Source organism: Stegostoma tigrinum, chromosome 2, assembly GCF_030684315.1.
Source record: "Stegostoma tigrinum isolate sSteTig4 chromosome 2, sSteTig4.hap1, whole genome shotgun sequence".
Classification (NCBI taxonomy): domain Eukaryota; kingdom Metazoa; phylum Chordata; class Chondrichthyes; order Orectolobiformes; family Stegostomatidae; genus Stegostoma; species Stegostoma tigrinum.
Genome location: NC_081355.1, coordinates 8,593,965 through 8,620,674, shown reverse-complemented (window position 1 = coordinate 8,620,674; position 26,710 = coordinate 8,593,965). Strand labels below are relative to the sequence as shown.

The 26,710-nt window shown below is 41.6% G+C and overlaps 1 protein-coding gene across 3 annotated transcripts in view; it reads left to right on the top strand.

The window, feature by feature from the left end:
* Nucleotides 1-26,710, top strand: part of ulk4 (unc-51 like kinase 4) — a 416,752-nt gene that overhangs the window by 279,931 nt on the left and 110,111 nt on the right. For all 3 annotated transcript variants that reach the window (XM_059652139.1, XM_048563177.2, XM_059652146.1), the window contains one exon: nucleotides 21,458-21,563. In XM_059652139.1, the coding sequence (XP_059508122.1) occupies nucleotides 21,458-21,563 (106 nt within the window). The remainder of the gene's footprint in view (nucleotides 1-21,457; nucleotides 21,564-26,710) is intronic.

Below are 26,710 nucleotides of genomic sequence, written 5' to 3'. Positions count from 1 at the left end.
TATGCAGTATAAATTTGTTGTTCCCTTTGAAATTTTTTGATTCTTATGCCTGTCCTGATGAGTGCAAGAGTAAAACCTTCAGTGCCACATCCGTTTTTCACTAATATTTGAGGTATGTAAAACTGCTTGATAATAAATAATTTAAAAACAAAAGCCCCCAGTTTTCAGTTAAAAAGTATATTTTTTGTCAAGTATATAAGAATCTGCAATTCTAATATCTATCTTTATTCTGTATGGTTTAGTACTGATGTAACTTGATACGTTATATTTTTAATAACCAAATCATTTAAATTTTAGAATGATCTCTTTATTGACTCATTTGGTTTCTAATTCAGCCCATACTCGCAATTATAGCAAGGTGCAGTAGTCAATTTTGAATTTATAATATTGACCTTAAGTTAGCAAGTACATCATTGTAAAGGAGATACTGCAGGTCTGTATGGAGCCTGAATACAAATGAGTATGGGAATAAGCTTTTCCCTATAGGCATTCATGTCCAATGTAAAAGGCTTATCAACTCAGATTTTTACAGTATAATTTTTTAAGCAAAGTATGCTGCAGTGATGGTTTCAGATTAAAGGAAACCCTGCAATCTGAAAGCTGGTGATTTAAGATGTAAGTACTGTACAAACAAATCTTTCAGACTAATTATTCAGTTTTGTCATTGTGTCATCAGATTGGGATATTTTACATTTTATGTAAGTGTCATAGATGATATGTGCTGTGCAGAAAGTCTATTAGAAAATGTAACAACGTGTTAACCTGCCATGCTAAACATTGTTACTGGGTGGTTAGATTACTAGTAATTTGAAAATGGATTTTCAAGTTTAATGTTCCCATTAGGAACAATGTGGAGAGTGTGTAAACCAACTTGCTTCTGGACATGTTGCAGATTATTTTTAGTTCTCATACATCAAAATTTGTGATGGATTTCCAGTTTGTACTCTGGAAAGTTATTACATTTTTAATTAAATAAATGGACAGGTCTTTGTCAGAGAAATGGCGGCCAGGAGTTTCTCATCTTTCTTCTCCCTGCTAGAGGCAGTGTTTCGCGACACGTTTAATATCTTCTGTGTGCTTCTTTTTACATAATTTATTTTAAATGAGTTAGTGATTGGGCTAAAGCAGTGCAGTATTTAATAGAATTGCTGACCAGTTCATGTATGGCAGTGGTAACATTGTTTTGTCTCATGCACTAATTGTTACAGAAAATGTCTTGCATAATTATTTATGTAACAGGTAAATGGAGCTCACATTTGTACTTAGTTAAAAAACATACAGCATGATTTAGTTTCCACTTGTGGCTCAGTTGGTAACCCTTAATGTCATGGAGTCAGAAGGCTGTGTGGTTGAGCTCCGCATCAGGATTTAAATGCATATGTCTGTAGTGATACTCCAGTACCGAGGGAGCACAGCAGTAAAGGAAGTGCTGACCTTCAGTCGGCATGTTAAAGCAAGGCTTCATCTGTTCTCGCTGATGAATGTTAAAAGTCACATGGCACTACTTTAGAAAAGAGCAAAATTGATGCCCTGGCCAATATTAACAATAAACATAAACACTCATTATCTAGTGATTATAACATTGCTGTTTCTGCAAGCTTGCTGGGCACAAATTGGTTGTCACATTTCTTGTATTACAACAGTGACTACAGACACATGCATATCCCCAATGGATAGCAGATATATAGCCAACAAGCCTGAAAGAACCCTACTGCCCAGACATAACACACCACTGATGGGCTGACATTAGTGAAAGTGTGACTTACGCCTCTCAGATAGCATGTGGTCCCACCTTGTGGAGCTGCTGGTCAATCTGAACACGGGGAAGGTCCTGCTGGGACTACAGTCAGCCCTAGCAAGAAGGCCCTGTGGATCCTGCACCCAAGTAAAGAGCATTGGGCAGAGAATGTTTTGCTACCTTTTGAGGTTGAGCTCAAAATTGGCCCATCATACTGACACATTTGGGGTTACAGCGAGACTCAAGCAGACAAATGTTCAGTCAGAACAGCAAAATTTATACAGCCATGAAAATTCATGTACATTGCATTGTCACCTATGGCACAGAAGTACCTTCAATAGGTTTTCTAGTTTCTCCCCTTCCCACAACATCTACATGTGTTTACTGTTTGTGGGGTGACTCCCTAGCAGTTAGACCTGGATATTTGGCCTGGTAACCCTGGCAGTTAGGGGTGGGTGGGGGTGAGGGAGAACATTTGAACACCCCAGACACATGAGGGTCTACATGCCAGAGGCAGGTTAACCCTCCTCAGGCTGAACTTCCATGTATCAGAGAGGAGCAAACAGTGTGGAGGTTGCCAGCTGGGCCACCACTGGTTTCCTGAGAGGAGACTTCTGAAAGACTTATGTGTGATCACCCTCTGTAAGGTCACCCCTCAGCCTCTTACACTCCAGGGAAAATACCCTTGGTCTGTTCTGCCTCTCCCTATATCTCAAATCCTCAAACCCTGGCAACATCCTTGTAAATCTTTTCTGAACCCTTTCAAGTTTCACAACATCCTTCCTATAGCAGGGAGATCAGAATTGCACACTGTGAGTGGCCTAACCAATGTCCTGTACAGGTGCAACATGACCTCCCAACTATACTCAATAGTCAAAACTTATCAGATATTGACTTGAAGAAAATACATAGATCAGTGCAGCCATTCTTGGTATAAAGTATCAAACCTTTGGGAAACTGGTAACGTCAGCAAGATAGCCCGCACTGAGGAATGTGTTGGTAAATATGATCCTGCCCTCATTCAATGTTGCTTGTAAGGAGCAGTATCTGGATAGTGATTAGGAGGATTGATTTTGACTGATTAATCTCCTCCCCAACTGTCAGATTTAATCCAATGGCATAACTGGCCAGAAGGCTGGAAAATCTGATTTCATAAATTCTTCCTCGCTGAGATTACCTGATTTATGACTGATCAGGGATTGGCTCTGTAACTTTGTTGATATGTATGGCTCAGTGACACAGTGGTGCATGTGGCCATGAGGCAGCCGAGATCATAAGTGAATGTGGGTGATTGCTGGTATTCTTTGGTGGATAAATAAACAATTCTGAACATACACAGTAGTTTTATAATGAAGACAGGAGATTGAACTCTAATGCCTTATCTGTAACTTTGAAGCTTTCTTCACAGTTGTTGATCAAAGTGATTGTTGATAAGGGAGCAGCACCATAGATGGGGGCTAGGAGACTTGCAAAAATTCTGATTATATCAGAGTGTTCACCTAGTAGGCAGTGAAACCCTTATGTCAAATTCTGTACTGTTTCTATCATAGAATAAATATTCTGGATGTATAATAGGGTGTACATGAGACTAATATAGTAATAAAATCAAAATAAAAATGTGAATAGCCACCTCCTGCTGTACCAACCACTGTTTGTAGACTGAGTGCTTAATCACATGTGCAAGCCAATACCATGGTTTTCTACTTGCTGATCAAAAAACCATGGGCAATATGCACTCAAATTTGAGAAATTCCGGCAGTGTGTACTTAATAAATTATCCCTAAGATACTGCTCCCGCTTGTAGCTAGGACTGCTGGGAGATCTTTTGCTGTGTTATCCCACACTTGTCTGTTGCATCCTCATATACCCACTGAAACTCATCTATGACTTTCTCCTCATCCAACTATGCCTAGGGCCACCACCCTTTTTGCTGCCCACCACTTTGCCCTCTTGAAGAAATCTTTGTTATTCTTGGCTTTGATCAAATGACTAAAATACTGACATTTTCTTTTCTGGATGTCACTTTTGAAGTTCTTTTTGTTCCTTCAGTTTCAAGAACCTCTGTTTGCTTTATTGTCTTTATATGGAATTTTTCACATATGTCTTAACGTTCACATTTCAGAAGTCTCTATTTTCTTCCATATCAAAGGCACCTATTTTAATAGCACTGAGGCATACTGTAAATGTTGATGTGTTTTGGAATTCCAGAGTACATAGAAAACCTTTAGCCTTTAAATTGTTGAAACATTCAGGGTTTAACCAACTTTATAAACAGTAAAGAAATAATTGCACAGATGTGCATCAGTGTTTTTTGGAATTGTTTGGTGTCTGAATTGACAGTTCAAGGGCCCTGCTAGCCGTAACAGTGCATTTATTTTCTTCACCACTGGAAGCAGCAGTCTATAAGTTAAATAACAGAACATTACTACCTCCAGATGCTCCAAGGTCACTAGTAAAAGATGCTTCCCAGAGCTCAAGTAAAGAAACTTAGTGGCCTTGACAGATTGCTTGCCTAACTTACTGCTGTCTGATCTATCTGAACTTTCCAGTAGCTCTCGGCAAGCTCTCAACAGCTGGAAGTTAGCATTTTGCATGCTTTAAGCAACTATACTAGTGGATAGGGCACATCCCAATCTATCCTTACAGGACCACTTGAAATGGAAATGGTTTCATGATAAAAGCTTTACAAAAGCCCAAGGAGGTATCAAAAATGGCTAGCGTGCCAACCATTGAGATTCCTGCCCATATTCAGCAAGTAATTAGACACACTGGGGTAGAACTAAAATACATTTTGCCTGTTTTTTGGGCCTATAAAGAACATAAATATGCAACCATTGTTGGCTAGGCCATCGCTTCTTTTCCTGAAGAAGAGGGTAGGAAACAGCCACTTGAACCTTGATTGTTCTTGTGGTGTAGGAATATACATGATGCTATCACGAAGGGAGTTCCAGGATATTCACGTAGCCACTGTGAAGGAATAGTGATAATTTCAAATCAGGATGATGTATGGCTTGGAGGGGATCCTGCAGGTGGTGGTGTTTCCATGCACCTGCTGCCCTTGTCCTTCTAAGTGATTGTGGTCACAGGTTTGACAGGTGCTATCAAAGGAGCATGAATGAGTTGTTGCAGTGCATATTGTAGATGGTGCACCCTGCTGCCACAGTGCTTGAGTGAAGGGAGTGAATGTTGAAGATGGAGAATTGGATTCCAATCAAGAAAGCTGCTTTGGCTTGTATGGTGCTGAACTTCATGAGTGTCCTTGGATCTGCATCTGACCAGATAAGTGAAGAATTTTTCATCGCAATCCTATAGATTATGGAAAGGCTTTGGAGAGTCAGGAAGTGAATTATTCACTGCAAATTTCCTACCCTCTGACCTGCTCTTGAAGCCACTTAATTTACATAGCTTTTCAGTTTCTGGTCAATGGCAACTGGAGGATGTTGATGCTGGAGGATTGAGTGATTATAATTACATAGAATGATAGACTCTTGACTTTTGGCAATGGTCATTGCTGGGCACTTGTGTGCCACAAATGTTTCTAATCCCTTATGAACCTAAGCTTATATGTTGTCTGAACCCTACTGCATATGGTAATTGTCTGCTTCAATATCTGAGGAGTAGTGAATGTTGCTGAACATTTTGCAAGCATCAGTGATCATACCCACTTCTGACCTCACAATGGAGAGAACGTCAGTGATAAAGCTGCAGAAGGTGGTAGGGCTTAGGACAACATCTTCTGTGTAACCACCTACACCTCACCCCCAACAAGAATCCTGATGTCCTTCTCTCTCTGAGTCTCCATATCTTGGCCTCATCTCACCTGAATTCTGAAATCTGCCTCAAGCTACAGTACGAAATGTAACATGCTGATTTTAATAGGTTGGGTGATTTGTGCTGTATTCCAAGATAGAGTACTGAACAATGCAAACTAGCCAGAACTGATCCACAGACCATACATTTGATAGCCCCAGTGCAGGCAAAGCAGGAATCATATCACAAGTAACGGGTGTCTATGAAGATGAAATTCAGCTATTAAAAATACTTTAATTATTGGATTTACATGGAAAGCCAATTTAAAAATTATTGTTAAAAAGGGTTGTCTTGACACAAGATGCCTTGTAGGCTCAAATCTAATGATCTCTGTGATGAAGTGCCTCTTGTAAAATTGATGCCCCATATTATCAGTTGTTTCTTTTCCACTTTGTTTTGCTACCTCACCTTTGCCCTCCCAAGGCAAAACAATTCCTGTGCTTGGAAATTAGTCACCACCAAAGCAATCATAGCACATTTTATGTTTGGCGCAATGAATATTTATTCATTCCTATATTCAGTCATAATGGCTGAGCAAAAGAATCATACTGCCAGTGACAAAGGAAAAGAATTACATTGCTGTTGATTTTTCTCTCAATCTTGCGGGTATTGATTTAGGATTAAATTTTCACATTCCAAGCGTTGAACTGTACCAAATCGCCATTTTTCATGTCTGATTCTAGACAGATATTTGAGATGATTTGGTTGCAGAGGCATGACCTGCAAGTCAGAATCTAACCTCATGTGACATGCATAGTACCATCTGAGTTTGCTAAACTGGAACATGAAAACTGGTTAATCTACCCCTCTACAAGATCTGAGCAATGAGACACTTTAACCTACTGCTGTGCAGGATTTACACCATGAGTTTATGATCCCAACAAACCACATAAGTGAAACATTCCATCAGTGAACTGTGCTGTGTTAACTAATTCTAAGTGGGTATACATTTACTTCAGTAGACTTGGATTATTGAGCTACGCAAATCTGCTTGGCTTCTCATGTTTGATCATAGCATTATAGACCAATAAAGCACAAAAGGGGGCTTTTTAGCCCCTTTCTGTCTGCCGTTTCTTTGGCTGAGCTCTCCAATTGCTCCACTCTCCTGCTCTTTCCCCAATTCCCTGCAGACTTTCCTCATTCAAGTACTTATCCAATTCACTTCTAAGGCACAATTAAATCTATACCCATCACCATTTCAAATTCTAACTCTGTTTGCTGCATGAAAAAATGCCGCTTGTTACTTAATTTTGTTTCTACTACCTATCTTAGATCTTTGTCTTTTGATTATAGATCTCTCAGTCGTACAAACTGTTTTAATTAAAGTTGCTTAAACTTCTCATGATTTTAAGCACCTCTGTTAAATCCTTCTTGGCTTTCTCAGCTCTAGCATAAGCAACACTAGATTCTCCAGTCTATCAACGCTAAGTAATTCTTCATCCATGAAACCAATCTAGTAAGTCTAATGGGAACACAGAAACAGGAATAGGCGATTTGGCCCCTTGATCCTGTTGCACCATTTAATGAGTTCATAGACGCTTAGAGATATTGCTGTCAGGGCAGAATCTTATTGACTTTAGGTGTCTCATCAGCTAGCAACTGGCCTGATGAGACGCCCAAGCTGACTGTGAAAATCCCACTGAATGTAATGCCAATTGGGCGACAGTGAGCCTTTAAGATCCTGGGAATTAAAGTCCTGTCCAGAGGGAGCTGCCTGAGGCCCTGGTTGATGCCTGTAGGAACCTCAGGATCACAGATGACCAATGAGTGAGCTATCTTGATAGAAGCTCTGAAGAATGGTCATTTGACCCAAAATGTTAACTCTGATTTCTCTCCACAGATGCTGCCAGACATGTTGAGCAATCTCTACTTTTGTTTGCGAGTAAGCTGTCTTGTTGAGATGCTAATGGTTATTTTGGTGGAGTAGGGGTTTGGTTCTGCAATTAGGGATTGCAGGCACAGGGACCATGAAGCTCAAGCAAAGGACTATAGGGTGAGTGGCCCTCAATGAATATGCACCTTTCCTATATCTAGTCCCTCAACCAGACACTGAATCCCTTTGATGGAGGGACCCCAAGGTGACACAATGCCCATACATGTTGGCGTTCACCTGTGGGCATGCCACATGTTAACAAGTCTGCTTTCATCTCTGTTAATCCTAGCAGCGGGATGCGGTCCTTAAGTTTCTCTTAACTGCCTACTCAAGGGCCTCACTTGGTGGCTTGTTAGAAAAGTTGACCATGGGCATTCCTGCCTTGACACATTACAACTGAAGGCGAGATGGTGGTGGCATTTGGGTAATAATACCCTACCTAAATAAATGTGCTTCCTGCTGCTGAGCTCATCACCTCCAGGAGCACAGAATTTCAGCCCATTTGCTTCATTTTCTCCCATTGTCCCTTTGTTTAATAAAAATCCTTCAATCTGTTTTAAAATGAACATTTTACCTGGAATTAATAAGAAAGTTCAAAACTCCTACTGCCTTTTGTGTGTAGAAGTGTTCTTAATTTTGCTCCCATTAAGCCTGGCCTTAATTTTTATATCATAGCCCTGAGTCTTAAGCTCCCCAAGCAACAGAAATAATTTCTGCCAATCTATCCTAGTTGTTGCACATAATATCTTGAAAATTTTGATCAGTACCTTCTCCGAAGATTTTATATTACAAACGAAATGATGTTCAGAAGTGGACACAATGCTTCAGTTGGCTCCAAACTTTTTTTATTAAGTTTTTGCAGTCTCCTCATTTTCATATTCTATGTCATTTGTTCTTCACCTGCCCATGTTTGTAAGCCTCTGAAACACTTGAATACACCATTAAATGTGATTCTGCTATTGGAAATCATGTATTAAATAATCTGGACTCTGCTAGGATTTACAACAGAAACAAATTTAAGATCCCTGTTTTGTGCAAACAAAAGGAATTTGCTGCTCACACCTTTTTCAAAAAAGGCCTAATTCTGCTGTATTCCATGACAATACCCTGACCAATCAGAATCTACCCGTCTGGTTTGAGAATGAAGATTGACGATTAACTGACAATGCTACAACTCCAGGCCAATGATAGCCTATTTCTCATGCTGCGTAAAACTGTGTCTTTTTTCAGTACTATTTCTTGCATCTTTGTTCTCAAGAGTACAAGATAAAAGGCTTCAATTTCCGATTTCTTTTTAGCAAATTTTAGTAATTGTCATTTAATGTACAAATGAATGAGTGACTCCTTGTAAGTGTACCCAGGCAAGATGTTAATGCTTTTAAGAGGGGAGTAGAGAAAACTAGTAAAGAAAAATATGATTTTAAAGGAAATTCACATCATTTCAAACAGTATTACAATGTTATAATGAAATGATATTTATATCAGTCAGCAAAATAAGATGCTACACCACAAGCTTAAGTTACATATTGAAATATCACTAACTCATACAGCAAGAACGTTTATTTGAAATTTTGAATGTGAGGAATTATGAGGAGTAGTGAAAGAAAATGAAATAAAGGCAGAAGATTGAATAGGGAGCAAATTCAAGGGACCACTTCTGCTTCTAATCCTTACGTTCATAACTAGAACTTACTAATAATTCCATTATTATTTATATGTTCTAAGCAATAATTATTTGAGACTTTGTTTTGAGGCATTAATAGCTTAGAGCTCAGATGAGGCAAATCAACTGTTTCAGCTTTGCTTCTCCTATTTTCAGCTATTATCTGAAGCAGTAGTTTTCACATATTTCTTTGTAGGGAGTCTCTGCAAATACTTATGCACTCTCTGGAATCCTATGTCCTTACCACAAAGAATATATCTACTACCCAAAGAAAAAGGTGTTGTTATTCCAAGAACATCTATTACATTAGGATACAGCAACATAAATAATGTACCAGTAAATCAGCAGATGCATAGAAATATAGAATGTAGAGCGTTAGGCACATGTGTTTGTAATACACGTGGTATACCAGACCCAGAAGCAAACCACAGATGACCTTGCAAATCACATTGGACCACATATTCAAAACTTATATTCAATTCCCTCAGTTTGATACTACCAACAGCATTCTTAGCCACATGCCTCCCTATATGAAATAGACAATTTTTCACAAACTGTTTCCTTCTGAACTTGACCTAACATATGTTGTAGTGTTCCTGAGACTATGCTGCAAGAATATTCAGTGCAAATTGGTTTAGCAAAAGAAAAACCCATGGGAAGCATTGATTGTCTTTTGAAAAGGAATGTTACAGATCATCTTCTACATGTGAGGGCACAATACTTGGTTAGTGTCTGTTCAAAACCACTTTACTCACTGTCTTCGTTGCCAGAACAATACAAAAGGTTAAATGGTGCAAACATAGGTTCAAGCAAAGGCAATCTTTTTCCATTTACCTTCACCTGTCAACCGCGCCTAGAGAACAGTTATTTGATCACAGTGCTCTTTAAAGAAATATTGTTCAAACTTGATTTGTGACTCGAGTGCAATTTTTATGCTTGGTTAAGTACTTTGATTTCTTTCCTCCTGCTGTCTCTGCATGCACAAGTAAATTTATCTTCATTTCATGTTATAGTAGTAACATTTCATAGCTCTTTCACGGAGACGATACTGCTTCAGTTATCCCGCAAATACTGATGATTAAAACAAACCTTTGAATTGGAATACTCACTAGAAAAGAGCATTTTGAGAAATTTCTTTGCCTTCTAGCATTATACAGCAGCCTTCCTTTAGGATATAATGAATAAGGGTTTGTGATCCAAAAGACTAGTTACACTTGTCATTTTTACTAGTTTATACCAGGTTTGAATGTCTTTCATGTTAAAGAGGTGCGGAGGGAAATCCCCATTCATCGCTTGGCTCTAAAGAATACCAATACTGCAAATTCAAAGCCATTATGTTATTAAGAAAGGAGGCAGAAATACATCTAATTGTTTGGTTTGAAAGACTTTTTTTAAAAAATTAAGTTTGCAGTATTAAACCTTTGTAGTTTTAGGATATGCAGTGAATTTGTCTCAGTGAACATCTACTGCTAGAATTAAAATATGAGGAGCCTGTTAGCCAAAGGCATGCTCCAAGACTCATTAATGTTCAGTACAAAAGCAGAGGACACAGGTCGAGTTTACAATTTTCCATGTGGGTAATTCCTGATTACTGGGGAAAACTATAGAATGGAGATCAGGGTTGGGAGAATTTTTCCATAGTCACACTTAAGAGAACAGAAATGGAGAATGGATCCAAGCTGCTTACTTTTGCATAGCAATGACTCATCTGATTGCAGAACAGTTGCACTGGTAGACTCCTTGGAAGAATGAATCAGTCTGTGCTTTCAGAAAAATCATGGTGAGTGACAGAAAAAAATCACGAAGAAAAATAGGCAACAAGAAAATCTTGCATTTACACAATATGTTTAACAGGAGGATATGTCTCCAGTGTTTTGTATCTAGCCTCGCCTACAAATGATTCCAGGCTAATAGTAATGTAATTGACTCTTAATGCCCTCTAAAATGGCCTATCAAACCATTCAGTTCAAGGGTACTTAGGGGTGGGCAACAATACTGGTCTTGCCAACGACATCCACATTCCATATAAGAATGAAGAACAACTGATGCGGTTGAAGAAGAAGATATTAGGACAGCTGATTAAAAGCTTGCCTGAAGAGGTAGGCTTTAGTTGGGTGGTAAAGAAACATATAGAAAAATAGAGGATTAGGGAGGGAATTTGAGATACTGCTGCTTAGAATGCTCTCGGTAAAGATGCCTGTGGTGGACAATAAAGGAACACTTGTCCCTTACCTTACCAGTCTCTATATGTGTTATTAAAAGGTGCCAATTATATAGATTACACCAAACAATGCAATCACGCTCTTCTTATTCCTTTGCTATAGCGCAATCAAACTCTCTGAAACATTTTTTTTCTCCAGTACTGCAAAGCTCTCCTGAATAAACGCCACTTCTCCAGGGATGCCTAAGCTGAAGAAGTTACCCTCCTCCCTCCGGACCAACCTCAGGGACCCTATTTATTCCAGTTCCCTCTCGCCATCCCCTTCTCTGATGAAGGATCTAGGCCCGAAACGTCAGCTTTTGTGCTCCTGAGACGCTGCTTGGCCTGCTGTGTTCATCCAGCTCCACACACTTTGTTATCTTGGATTCTCCAGCATCTGCAGTTCCCATTATCACTGCCACTTATCCTTTCGTTTTGTTTCCTATCTTTTCTGAACACATTGTAATCAGAAATATTTAACACCTAGACCTGCCCTTCTTTAAGGCAGGTTTCCACGATCACTACGTCAAAATCCACACAGCAAAATGTGCCTGTAACTCCCCAGTCACTTTGTACATTCATTCACCTACATTGTAACCATGATTTAGACTTCATCATCTTCTACCTTATTCCAATGGCACCTATTGACTTTACCGTTATCTGTCTCTTACAACATTTTGTGTGCCCTGGTACTTCTTTCTAATATTCTCTCCTGGTTTCCACACTCTGCTGAAATAATGCAAACCTTTCCTCACAACACTGGCACTGCAAGAGTATCCATTTGCTCTGTGTACAGAATCAAACTTTCAGTTGTCACATTTTTGTGTCAACTTTTGTCATGATAAATTTCTTAGTCTACACCAAGATTTTGTTTGCAGTGCTGTTGCGACTTCCCCCATCCAACAGTGGTGGTTTTACATTCTCACAACTCTTCAGCCTGTACTGCAGAGAAATCTTTTCTGCTCCAATCAATTCTACTTCTCTGCTTCCCCAATTCAAAATATATCAGCCTTCAAACGAGAAGTTAATTATCACTGCCTGCCTGGTTCAATTATCTCCTGCCTTCTCAATGCAATATATAGCATTGGTACAGACAAGTTGGATTAAATGACCTGGCTTCTTTATGTTCCATGTAATTTGATACAATATGCTTGATTATGACTCCATAATGCAACACCATGAGATGACTGACAATGGTTTTATAATATCGAACCTTAAATATGGTTTCGAACAGCTCAACAGTGATCTTTTATTTGTGCTCATTATCTAAAGAAGCGTGTTCCAGAAATCACATGAATTAACAGAAAACTTTTATTCTGTGCCATCTAATAAACTTATCTCAAGTGCACAAATGAGTTATTAAGCCAGGGACACTAATGTGGGAGAAGTGCAATGAGCAGATTCAATAAAAAAAATTGCTTCCACCGTACTGTGAATGATAATTAAACTTGAAATTACCATCTTCCACTTGTTTTGTGTGTGGATTTAGTTTGCTCATTAAAATGTAATGCCTCCAGCACTCAGACTCTGATTGTACACGAATGAATAACAAATACAACTGATTATTCAATGTTGAATGTATGTGAACTAGTTGTTCTCCCATGGCATTGCTCACAAAGGAAATGAAAAAGAAGCATTGACCTCTCACAGTATTTAAAACGCAGACACAGGCCAACTGGTCCGGCTGGTCCATGATACTATTTATTCCCCAGAGGCCTTATCTGAATGTGTTCATCTAACCCAAATAATATATCCTTCTATTCCTCTCTTCCTTCCATACTGTATAGCTTCTGCAGGACACTCAAAGTCAAGTACAGGCACATCAACAAAAATAATTTCTCCAGCTCAAACTGTGGCTATGTGAAATTAGCTCCACTGGTCTGGACACTGTATAAAGCATGCCATATAATCAGTTTCAGAGGGAGATTTTCTTTTTACGACTTAAGGATGGCATCTAATTCCAATGAGGGCAGAGAAAACCTGTTATGGACACTCTGAAGGCCTCTGACAATGAGATAAATTGACAGAGATAATGGGAACTGCAGATGCTGGAGAATTCCAAGATAATAAAATGTGAGGCTGGATGAACACAGCAGGCCAAGCAGCATCTCAGGAGCACAAAAGCTGACGTTTCGGGCCTAGACCCTTCATCAGAGAGGGGGATCAGGGAGGGAACTGGAATAAATAGGGAGAGAGGGGGAGGCGGACCGAAGATGGAGAGTAAAGAAGATAGATGGAGAGAGTGTAGGTGGGGAGGTAGGGAGTGGATAGGTCAGTCCAGGGAAGACGGACAGGTCAAGGAGGTGGGATGAGGTTAGTAGGTAGCTGGGGGTGCGGCTTGGTGTGGGAGGAAGGGATTGGTGAGAGGAAGAACCGGTTAGGGAGGCAGAGACAGGTTGGACTGGTTTTGGGATGCAATGGGTGGGGGGGAAGAGCTGGGCTGGTTGTGTGGTGCAGTGGGGGGAGGGGACGAACTGGGCTGGTTTAGGGATGCAGTAGGAGAAGGGGAGATTTTGAAACTGGTGAAGTCCACATTGATACCATATGGCTGCAGGGTTCCCAGGCGGAATATGAGTTGCTGTCCCTGCAACCTTCGGGTGGCATCATTGTGGCACTGCAGGAGGCCCATGATGGACATGTCATCTAGAGAATGGGAGGGAGAGTGGAAATGGTTTGCGACTGGGAGGTGCAGTTGTTTGTTGCGGACTGAGCGGAGGTGTTCTGCAAAGTGGTCCCCAAGCCTCCGCTTGGTTTCCCCAATGTAGAGGAAGCCGCACCGGGTACAGTGGATGCAGTATACCACATTGGCAGATGTGCAAGTGAACCTCTGCTTAATGTGGAATGTCATCTTGGGGCCTGGGATGGGGGTGAGGGAGGAGGTGTGGGGAGAACTTGGACATCTGGGATGTGCGGGAGTGGAATGTCTTATCGTGGGAGCAGATGCGGCGGAGGCGGAGGAATTGGGAATAGGGGATGGAATTTTTGCAGGAGGGTGGGTGGGAGGAGGTGTATTCCAGGTAGCTGTGGGAGTCGGTGGGCTTGAAATGGACATCAGTTACAAGTTGGTTGCCTGAGATAAATTGACATCTCTGCATGAGATGAACCTGCTGTAAAGCATGCCAAGGCAGCACCTTATTCAATAAGTCAGAAACAGTCATAATGTTTGTTGAGGAGAAGTGAAGAAAGCAGAAGGACAGTGAGGAGAACCCTGGTTCAGGAACTTCCCCTTATTCAGGCAATTCATGACCATTCTGCCCCAAAACCTGTTGCTTCTGAGGACAGACAAATCTCGAAGCCTACCATGCTTTGATGACAACTATCTGGCTTCCCCTCACTGCATCCATTCTATTCAGCTCAAATACTCTTTATCGTAAACAGTTCCATATTTCCCACCATTCTGAGGCAAATCATTTTCTGTTGAATTCTCCATTAGGTTTATTAGTGACTATCTCATTTCTATTAGTCCCCCGTCCTGGTTTCATTTGTAGTGGAAGCATCTTCTCCAAATAGACCCTATAAAACTCTTTTATATCTTAAAGCTGGGTTGTTTTTCTACTTCCCCTCCATAGAAAATGATTTGAATTGAATATCTAAACACAAATTAGAAATGAGCTGAAAGGCAAAAACAATTTTTACAAGGTTTTCCCAAAAGTGTTTGATACACTTAGAAAAGTTCTGGCAATTTGAGTGTACTGTAAACTTTTCTGATGCTGTAGCAATTTGCAAAATTTCTTTGTCCATGGAAGGATTTTCAGTTTTATTTATTGTTGGCAAATGGGTGTAACTTGCAATGACAGCTCTTTCTGCCCTTGAGAAAGTGATGCTGAGAAGGCTTCACTCTCTTAGGTGACAGTAGTAGCTATTCTTCCTGAAAATGACATAATTAATCCAGCTTGATATTTATGACCTTCTGATAGTTTCAAGGTTGCAAACAGGTGATAGATTTTGTTACTCCAGATTTATTCATTTAATTGAGTTGAAATGCCTAGTAGTGTGGTGGGATTTAAACTCATATCTCTGTATTACTAATCTAGTACCAATGCACCACTGTTCATGTAATTAAATAAATATGGAAACCAAATTGAATCAAAATGAAAATAATGATGCCCTTCAAAATTGATCCTGTTGATTCAAAGACACAAACAATCCCCAAAATGGCAGAATAACTAATGGAAGTTAATTTAATCAGCAAAATATTACAAATACTAAATTGAATATGAATAGAAAGAAAGATTAATTAAATGTCCAAAGTTATAAATCTCTTTGGAATCCTTGGATCTGATTCATAAGGCGGCAAGAACAGGCTAATGAATAGTTATTAAACTTCAGAATATACTTATATTAAACTTCAGATTTAAAGTTCAGAACAGGAGAGATTAATAAGGTACAGAAGAAAAGCCTCAACAGTAGATGGAACAACTGAGTTATTAGTTGCAAAGGCTATGGCCATCTGGGAGTCTAGAGTACTCTGGTAGGTACATAACTCTGGGAAAGAAGTGAACATTCACGGGGTTGCTATGGACCAATTGTCTAACCTGAAAGGAAACATACTCAAAATTTTTGTTGAATATAGATAGGTAGACATATCTCGTCAGCACTTTATGAAACAAGAGACAATATAATACCTCCAACAACTGAGGCAAAAACTTAAATTTATTGCTTTATTTCATTATATTCTTCAATCATTTGCTATTTGTTCTTTTCAAACACATCTCTTAACTGCAACTTTCATAGTGTAAAACTAATAGTTCCTTGCAAGTGATTGAGTGAAATTAATGTAAATGAAGAGTTCACAAAAACATCTGCCCCCATTGTTGCATAAGAACGAAGTGTGAACAGTGCTGTAATCAAACAGGTGACAATCTCTTTCTCGTTCGTCTTTGTCCTCTTTTTCAAACAGAGAGGTGCATCAAATATGCAGCCTTCAATTATTAAACAAATTAGCTTTGAGCATGACAGATGCGACAAAAGTGAACTGTTTATATTAACATGGAAATTGAGTGTTTGAATTCCTTTTATCGCCTCTCCAGTACATTAATATATCTTTATATGCAAAAATCCAAGTCTTCTTCAAATGTTTGGTGCCTACTAAATTTATTAGGTTGACATTTCCATTATTTTGAACTTTCAACAAATAGAGATGTAATAAAGTGTAAGTTTTGATAATTCCGGATTGTCCTTCATTTATAGGCAAAGTCTCATCAATACCAGTGGTGAAGAGATGATTTCTCACTAACTTCCTTGTTGTTAAATTGGAACACCAATGGATTTTTCTATTAGTTCAGTAATTTAAACATATTGAGGATCCAATGATATAATCAATTATTCATCTCAACAAACTGTCTGGTCCAGAATTTTTAATAAATTAGTTCTTTCTTTTAAAAAACAGTAATTTTTAATTCACTGTAACCTCTAAATTATGGACACCAAAATGATGTTGGCTGTACTTCTCTTGTAGATGTACTCATTTTTATAATGGTCATTGCACGTATTGCTATATTTTTCCTGATAGTCTCGAAACATCAGGGACAATGAGCAGTGCCTAAGCAGTTGCAAAAATGCTAAAGGCAACCCTCAGTTCATTTTTAAAATCTAACTTCCAATTCTATTTCAAAACTGTTTCCACTGTGTTATTCATTTCTACTCATCAGCACTGTGACACAGGGTTACATAGTGTGGAGCTGGATGAACACAGCAGGCCAAGCAGCATCTCAGGAGCACAAAAGCTGACGTTTTGGGCCTAAACCCTTCATCAGAGAGGGGGATGGGGTGAAGGTTCTGGAATAAATAGGGAGAGAGGGGGAGGCAGACTGAAGATGGATAGAGGAGAAGATAGGTGGAGAGGAGAGTATAGGTGGGGAGGAGATAGGGCAGTCCAGGGAGGACAGACAGGTCAAGGAGGCGGGATGAGGTTAGTAGGTAGGAAATGGAGGTGTGGCTTGAGGTGGGAGGAAGGGATGGGTGAGAGGAAGCACAGGTTAGGGAGGCAGAGACAGGCTGGGCTGGTTTTGGGATGCAGTGGGGGGAGGGGACGAGCTGGGCTGGTTTTGTCATGCAGTGGGGGGAGGGGAAGAACTGGGCTGGTTTTGGGATGCAGTGGGGGAAGGGGAGATTTTGAAGCTGGTGAAGTTCACATTGATACCATTGGGCTGCAGGGTTCCCAAGCGGAATATGAGTTGCTGTTCTTGCAACCTTCGGGTGGCATCATTGTGGCAGTGCAGGAGGCCCATGATGGACATGTCGTCTGAGGAATGGGAGGCGGAGTTGAAATGGTTCGCGACTGGGAGGTGTAGTTGTTTGTTGTGAACTGAGTGGAGGTGTTCTGCAAAGCGGTCCCCAAGCCTCCGTTTGGTTTCCCCAATGTAGAGGAGGCCGCACTGGGTACAATGGATACAGTATACCCCATTGGCAGATGTGCAGGTGAACATCTGCTTGATATGGAAAGTCATCTTGGGGCCTGGGATGGGGGTGAGGGAGGATGTGTGGGGGCAAGTGTAGCATTTCCTGCGGTTGCAGGGGAAGGTGCCGGGTGTGGTGGGGTTGGAGGGGAGTGTGGAGCGGACAAGGGAGTCGTGGAGAGAGTGGTCTCTCCGGAAAGCAGACAAGGGTGGGGATGGAAAAATGTCTTGGGTGGTGGGGTCAGATTGTAGATGGCGGAAGTGTTGGAGGATGATGCGTTGTATCCGGAGGTTGGTGGGGTGGTGTGTGAGAACGAGGGGGATCCTCTGGGGGCAGTTGCGGTGAGGGCGGGATGTGAGGGATGTGTTGCGGGAAATGCTGGAGACGTGGTCAAGGGCATTCTCGACCACTGCGGGGGGAAAGTTGCGGACCTGGAAGAACGTGGACATCTGGGATGTGCGGGAGTGGAATGCCTCATCGTGGGAGCAGATGCGGCGGAGGCGGAGGATTTGGGAATAGGGGATGGAATTTTTGCAGCAGGGTGGGTGGGAGTAGGTGTATTCTAGGTAGCCGTGGGAGTCGGTGGGCTTGAAATGGACATCAGTTTCTAGCTGGTTACCTGAGATGGAGACTGAGAGGTCCAGGAAGGTGAGGGATGTGTTGGAGATGGCCCAGGTGAACTTGAAGTTGGGGTGGAAGGTGTTGGTAAAGTGGATGAACTGTTCAAGCTCTTCTGGGGAGCAAGAGGCGGCGCCGATACAGTCATCAATGTAACGGAGGGAGAGGTGGGGTTTAGGGCCTGTGTAGGTGCAGAAGAGGGACTGTTCCACGTGACCTTCAAAGAGGCAGGCATAGCTTGGGCCCATGGGGGTATCCATGGCCACCCCCTTTGTCTGTAGGAAGTGGGAGGAATCGAAAGAGAAGTTGTTGAGGGTGAGGACGAGTTCGGCTAGGCGGATGAGGGTGTAGGTGGAGGGGGATTGGTCGGGCCTGCAGGACAGGATGAAGTGGAGGGCCATGAGGCCATCTGCATGAGGAATACAGGTGTATAGGGACTGGACGTCCATGATGAAAATGAGGTGTTGGGGGCCAGGGAATTGGACGTTCTGGAGGAGGTGGAGGGCGTAGGTGGTGTCACTGACGTAGGTGGGAAGTTCCTGGACCAAACGGGAGAAAATGGAGTCCAGACAGGTGGAGATGGGTTCAGTGGGGCAGGAACAGGCTGAGACAATGGGTTGACCAGGGCAAGCAGGTTTGTGGACTTTGGGAAGGAGATAGAAACGGGCCGTGTGGGGTTGGGGAACAGTGAGGTTGGAGGCTGTGGGTGGGAGGTCCCGTGACGTGATGAAGTCATAGATGGTGTTGGAGATGATCGTTTGGTGCTCAGGGGTGGGGTCATGATCAAGGGGGCGGTAGGAGGAGGTGTCAGAGAGTTGGCGTTTGGCCTCGGCAATGTAGAGGTCAGTGCGCCATACTACCACTGCGCCACCCTTGTGTGTGGGTTTGATGGTGAGGTTGGGGTTGGACCGGAGGGAGCAGAGGGCTGCCTGTTCTGCGGGGGAGACCCATGCCATTTTTCCGTCCCCACCCTTGTCTGCCTTCCGGAGACACCACTCTCTCCATGACTCCCTTGTCCGCTCCACACTCCCCTCCAACCCCACCACATCCGGCACCTTCCCCTGCAACCGCAGGAAATGCTACACTTGCCCCCACACATCCTCCCTCACCCCCATCCCAGGCTCCAAGATGACCTTCCATATCAAGCAGATGTTCACCTGCACATCTGCCAATGTGGTATACTGTATCCATTGTACCCGGTGCGGCTTCCTCTACATTGGGGAAACCAAGCGGAGGCTTGGGGACCGCTTTGCAGAACACCTCCGCTCAGTTCGTAATAAACAACTGCACCTCCCAGTCGCGAACCATTTCAACTCCGCCTCCCATTCCTCAGACAACATGTCCATCATGGGCCTCCTGCTGTGCCACAAGGATGCCACCCGAAGGTTTCAGGAACAGTAACTCACATTCCGCTTGGGAACCCTGCGGTCCAATGGTATCAATGTGGACTTCACAAGCTTCAAAATCTCCCCTTCCCCTACTGCATCCCAAAACCAGCCCAGTTCTTCCCCTCACCCCACTGCATGACAAAACCAGCCCAGCCTGTCTCTGCTTCCCTAACCTGTTCTTCCTCTCACTCATCCCTTCATCCCACCTCAAGCCGCACCTCCATTTCCTACCTACCATCTCACCTCGCCTCCTTGACCTGTCCATCTTCCCTGAACTGACCTATCCCCTCCCTATCTCCCCACCTATACTCTCCTCTCCACCTATCTTCTTTTCTCTCCATCTTCGGTCCGCCTCCCCCCTCTCCCTATTTATTCCAGTTCCCTCTCCCCATCCCCCTGTTCTGATGAAGGGTCTAGGCCCAAAACATCAGCTTTTGTGCTCCTGAGATGCTGCTTGGCCTGCTGTGTTCATCCAGCCTCACATTTCATTATCTTGGATTCTCCAGCATCTGCAGTTCCCATTATCACGAGCATACATCTCTTGTTTAGTTGTTGATGAATGTACTTGTGCAGTATGAGTTAATGGCAAGGCAAGTTGCTGCTCTCTAGCATTCCCCTCAATTGATCAGCATTGCAGCTTGACACCAAGCAGTTGCAGCTAAGTTTCAGGCTATAGCGAGCAGGTACTATCACCAGCAGTGCCAGCCTTATGTGACATTTGTTGAAGCTCTCTGTTTAGCTCTGTATTGAACGAAGATAACTCTCTCTATGGTCATTGCTTAGTGGGGGTTTACCATTGACCAGAAACTCAGCTGGACTCACCATATAAATACAGTGGCTTACAAGAGCAGGTCAGAGGCTAAGAATACTGCAGTAAGTAACTCACCTCCTGTCTCCCAAAGCCTGTCCACCACCTACAAGGTACAAGTCAGGTCTGTGATCCACTACTCTACACTTGCCTAGATGAATGCTCCAATATCACTCAAGAAGCTTGGCACCATTCAGAATAAAGCAGCCTGCTTGATTTGCATCAGATCCACACCGTCTGCCACTGACAGTCAGTAGCTGCATGTGTACTATCTACAAGGTGCATTGCAGAAATTCATCAAAGATCCTTAGACATCACCTTGTAAACCCATAGATAATGGGGACTGAAGATGCTGGAGAATCCGAGATAACAAAATGTGGAGCTGGATGAACACAGCAGGCCAAGCAGCATCTTAGGAGCACAAAAGCTGATGTTTTGGGGCCTAGGCTTGGCCTGTTGTGTTCATCCAGCTCCACACTTTGTTACCTTGTAAACCCATGACCACATTCATCTCGAAGGACAAGGACAGTGGATACATGGGAACACCAGCAGCTACAAGTTCCCCTCCAAGCCACTCACCATCCTGAAACTTCCTCTCTAAGTGTATTGTGGATCTACCTGTAGCGCATGATCCACAGCAGTTCAAGAAGGCAGCGCATCACCACCTTCTCAAAGACAACTGGGTACGGTCAATAAATCCTGGCCTTCCAGTGACGGTCACATCCCACTAGTGAATAATAAAAAAAAATTGACTTCTGCACATAAAATTGGTGGCATCTTGGTTAATGTATGGTGTTGTTGATGATCCTGGCATGTCGTACTAAAGCACTCTTGTGTTCTATTACTGCTGAGCCATTATTCTATAAGTATTACAGTGTGGTTTTGTTTTCAGATTCTTGAGGTTGAGTTTATATGCTTTTTTCCGTGTTTCACACAATTACTTGTTTATTTGATTCACAGGATCAGCAGAACAATGTACTGGGCACTGTCATGCAAAGTGTGGTATTACTTCTCAACAATCTAGTTGCCTATAAAGGAGCTAACATGGAAATGCTCTATGAGCAAGGTATGCAACTTCTTAAACACTATTACAGAACACATGTGACATTAACTTGAAACTTCTTACTGAATTCCACAAATTCAGACTTAACTATTCTGTTCAAAACCATTATCTTTGGAAATGGAATTATTGTATTCAGGTTTGTTTCATTTTAAAGTCCAAATGTTCTCAATAATTATATGTTGGATAAATGATAAATGGATTGTGTCAAAAGTAATTATTCTACCTTTATGGCCGTTCAATATTCTGAAGTTGTAATTGCTTCACTTGTGAATGCAATTGTCATTCGTCTTGTAATCACTACATCCTGTGTATTAATCAATTAACTTTAATGTTCAAAGTGGGATGTTAAAAACAATTTGTTATCCATAATTATAAATATGTACATTTATGGGAGATAAGTATACTGATTCCATTAATCTGTGTTGGTTTGAAATAAAATTTGTGCACAATTACATTTATGTTTGTAAAATAAAGCAAGCAGTAAAATTTACTTAGAGTCATAGTCATAGCAATACACAGCATGGAAACAGACACTTAGTCCAACTCGTCCACGCTGACCAGATATCCGAAATTAATCTAGTCCCATTTGCCAGCATTTAGCCCAATCCCTCAAAACCCTTCCTATTCATATACCTATCCAGACCCTTTTAAATGTAGTAATTTTATCAGCCTTCACCACTTCTTCTGGTAGCTCATTCCATACATACATCACCCTCTGCATGAAAAATTGCCCCTTAGGCCCCTTTTAAATCTTATCCCTCTCACCTTAAACCAATCCCCTCTAGTTTTTGACTCACAACCTTGGGGAAAAGACCTTGTCTATTTACCCTAACCATGCCCCTCATGACTTTATAAACTTCTGCTAGGTCATCCGTCAGCCTCTAACACTCCAGCAAAAATAGTCCCAGACAATTCAGCCTCACCCTATAGCTCAACCCCTCCAACCCTGGCAACATCCTTGTAAATCTTTTCTGAACAACATCCTTGTTATAGCAGGGAAACCAGAATTGCACATAGTATTCCAATAGTGGCCTAACCAATGTACAGTTGCAACACGACATCCCAACTCCTCTACTCTGTGCACTGTCTGACAAGGGCAAGTATTCCAAACTCAATGATATAGTTATCCAAATCAACATAATTTTATTTTAAACTGAAGTTAAGTTTAAGTCATGTTTTCTGTTATTTTCTACTGCATTGTTAAAAAATGATAAGCAGGACAAGAATGTGTCCAAACTGCTGAATTGAAATATAGAGTAGGATCTAAAATTAGAGCAGGGTATAACACTGAGACAAGGGTTGCGTTGAGGATAGGAAACATCTGTTGTGGACTACTGGAGAAGGAGAAATTTTCAGAAAGAAAAATGTCAGAAGTGAGCCCTGCAAGAGGATTGGGAATGGATTTAATGGGGCATGTAAATCCGGAAGCTAGTTAAACAAAAGAACAAAGAACAGTACAGCACAGGAACAGGCCCTCACTGAACAATCCTGTGCTGACACATGACGCCTTTCCAAATTAAAATCATTTATCTTCTCTGCAGTCCATAACCCTGCCCTGCATTCCCTGCCGATTCATGTATGTGTCAAGTTGCCTCTTAAACAATGCTAATAAAATGTGAGGCTGGATGAACACGGCAGGCCAAGCAGCATCTCAGGAGCACAAAAGCTGACGTTTCGGGCCTAGACCCTTCATCAGAGAGCTCCTGAGATTTTGTGCTCCTGAGATGCTGCTTGGCCTGCTCTGTTCATCCAGCCTCACATTTTATTATCTTGGAATTCTCCAGCATCTGTAGTTCCCATTATCTCTTAAACAATGCTGTTGTTTCTGCTTCTGTCACCTCCTCTGGCAGTGCATTCCAGGCACCAGCAAGGTAGACATATGTGTACAAACAAACATACAACAAACAAGAATAAGCCATTTGGCCCTTTAAGCCTGCTCTGCCATTCAACAAGATCTTGGTTGATCTTATTTTAATCTCAACTCTACATTCATGTATATCCTTAATAATTCTTCATTCTCTTGATAATCAAGAATCTAACCTCACTCCTGGTGAAACATTTCAGAAATGTCGCATTGTGAAGAAGTGACAGCATAACTCCATGTCTGCTTTCTAAACCCCATCCTGGTTAACTTGGTCCCTTGATCTAACAGGAAGTTCAGTCCCCCCTTTGACTAGCTTTGGAAGGCAGCAATTGAAGTGGAATGCAAAATTCTGCCAGTTGGCCTTGAGAAGGTACTAGTGAGTCACCTTCCTTTGAAGTACTGCAGTTCATGCGACAAAGATTCTTATACTGTGCTGTTGGAAAGGAAGTTCCAAGATTTGAAGGTAGTAAATATGAAGGAAGAGCCATACATGACCAAATCAGTGTCATGTGTAACTTGTTGTAAAGGGATCTTCACCGACGTGCCACATTGCATCCTGCTTCTATGGTACGTCAGTAATTAAGTGAGTGGATATTTAAGCTGGTAAAAGAGCTTCTGATCAAAATAAGCTAGTATTGAACTTCTTGAGTGTTGTTGCAACTGCACACATTTCATTGTTCTCCTGAGTTTTGCCTTACAATTAGTTAAAAGGCTTTGGGAAGCCAAAGATGTGAGCAAGACAATGTGTAATACCTAGTCTGTCGTCTGCGCTACCCAGCCGTGGCATTTATATGGTTGCCCAACTTTGATTCTGATCTCACTAGGATGCTGATGATGAGGAATTTCTCTGCAGTGAATCCGTTTGAAATAAGTGGAATTGCTTAAAGATTGAGCGCTTAGATTTACAAACACCTTAGAACTTTGACCAGGATTTCCCTCCCATCTGAGTCCTTTGTGACTAAGAGTAGTGACACAGGTCCCAAGCAGATTTACCATCTGTTCAGCCTGGTTACTGCTACTTCCCAGGTTGCCAAATAGAAAGTCAGGCAGCATCCATTGGGAGAAAGCAAACTAAAGTTTCAAGTCCAGATGACTGTTCATCAGCTTTGAATCTTTCTCTCTGTGGATGCTGCCTGACCCACTGTGATCTCCAGCACTTCTTTGTTTTCAGTATGAATTCCAGCATCTGCAGTAATTTGCTCTTGCCAGATAGAAAGTATTGGTAGGCTTGAGGAAACAGCAGCAAATGTCTCCAATATAGATTGAGAGAGAGAAGGCAGAAAATTTGTATCAACTTTCTCTCCATTCAGTCATCTGAGAGGCTTTCTCATGAAAAGGCCCGCACTGGGGCCATCCTTTCACTTTCTAGTACATATCCACACCTTTTGAGTTCCCTTTCTAGCATTAGCACCTTTGCACTCCAGGACCCTTTTGAGAGCAGGTAGCTGAGCAAGAGTCAGGTCACCTGAGGATTGAATGTAGCTGTTAATTTGTAAGCTGAATGTGAATACTTAACTGTCTGTGAAAGTAAGTGGTAACTGGGGAGCAGCACACATGGGATTGCTTTTCTTCGAGATTGCTTTTCTTCAGCATTGCAGATGAAAAAACTTGCAATTCACTTCCAAGCCTGCAAATTCTTGTAATTCTTTGAATTTTCAACCACCCTGAAAATGTAAACATGCAGTTTTCTGCATATTTAATTTTCTTGTATGAATAGTAAGCATTTAAAAAGCAATGAAAATTGCTTGACCCTGGAATGAATCAAGAATGTTGGCAAAAATGAGATAAGAAGGAATCAGTATAATACTTTAACATTCTGAATTATGATGTTTTTGTGCATTGGATATTTCTGATTTTTCTGCTGTTACAAAAAGACTGTTTTCCCTCAAGTTATGTAACATGAAATTGTGTGAGAGAAATACTGTCTCTTATAAATGTGAAAATATTACTTTGTAGAGGTGATATTGAATCTTGTGTTTAATCCCGGTTGCATTTATTGCCCATCCTTAATTGGCCAGGGGAAGGTTGTGGTAGATGCTATCTTAAAGTGTTGCGATTCATATGATCCACCCACAATGCTACTAGGAAAGGAATTCCTGGATCTTGACCCAATGAAAACTGAATGAATGGTGATATAATTCCAAATCAAGATGATGTTTGACTTGGAAGAGGATTTGTAAAGAGGCTTTAATTACTTCTGGACTATGTACCAGTTATGGTGAACAAATCTGACTCTGTTTCCAAAAGGTCAGACTTTTCCACACAAAGTTACGATGATGAATAAGTTTCTCGGTTCCTCTTTTCCAATCCATTCTGCATTCTGTACCCTCAACTAAGGAAGCAATAAAATGGACAGAATCTTCCCGCCACTGAACAATTGAGCAATGGCGAGAAACTTGGAAGAAACACATGAAATTGCTAAAAAGGGAATTGCCAATGTTGAGAGCAAAAGGTCCCATTTATCATCCATGTTAAATAGTGAGACAAGATTCTTGCTAATGAGCAATGGGAGGCCTTTTTGCATGTATTGGCATCCCCATTATAATGTCATCTTGCCTCATTAATGTGCAGTTTCCCATTCTACCACCAATCAGATAGAAAGTAGATAGCAACAATTTCCAACATGCATGTCAGATCAATAACTTGGTGACTCCAGCTCACTGGATGCTCTTTTAGCTGTCTCTCTGGACACCAGGGCGCACTCCACAGGGCTGATGACACAATTCACCATGACCTCCATTTTCCAGTTGGCAAAACTGGGGTTAGTTTCACTCAGTCTGACTTACCTGGGGCAATTGACTAAGAGACATACGTGGCAGCTGCAGACTACCAGCACTTGACCAGGTGCATGGCTGAGCCTTAAAGATGGAACCAGTGACAAGAGTGGAAAATATGATGAGTGAGGCACTGTAGAGGTGTGATGTGTCGGTAGTGCACTTACACGTGGGGAGATAGCATGAGAAAACACACAAGGGTTCACAGATAGAAATCCTCCATGAAACTCACCAAAATTGACACTTAGCTGATTTCAGGTAAAAATTCAGCCCAAGTATAAGTATTTTTTAACTTTTAAACGCAGCATATCCTTTAATGTCAGAAGGTCTGATCAGTAACTCTGTTGGTAGCATTCTCAGAAGGTTCTGGGTTCATAGCCCACTCTGGAGCCTTGTGCATATAACTGTGGCTGAAAGGTCAATGTAGTACTAAGGGAGCACTGCATTGCTTAGGCTGCGATCTGTCAGGTGAAACTTTAAGTCCAGAGTCCCAACTATCGTGACAAGCGTTT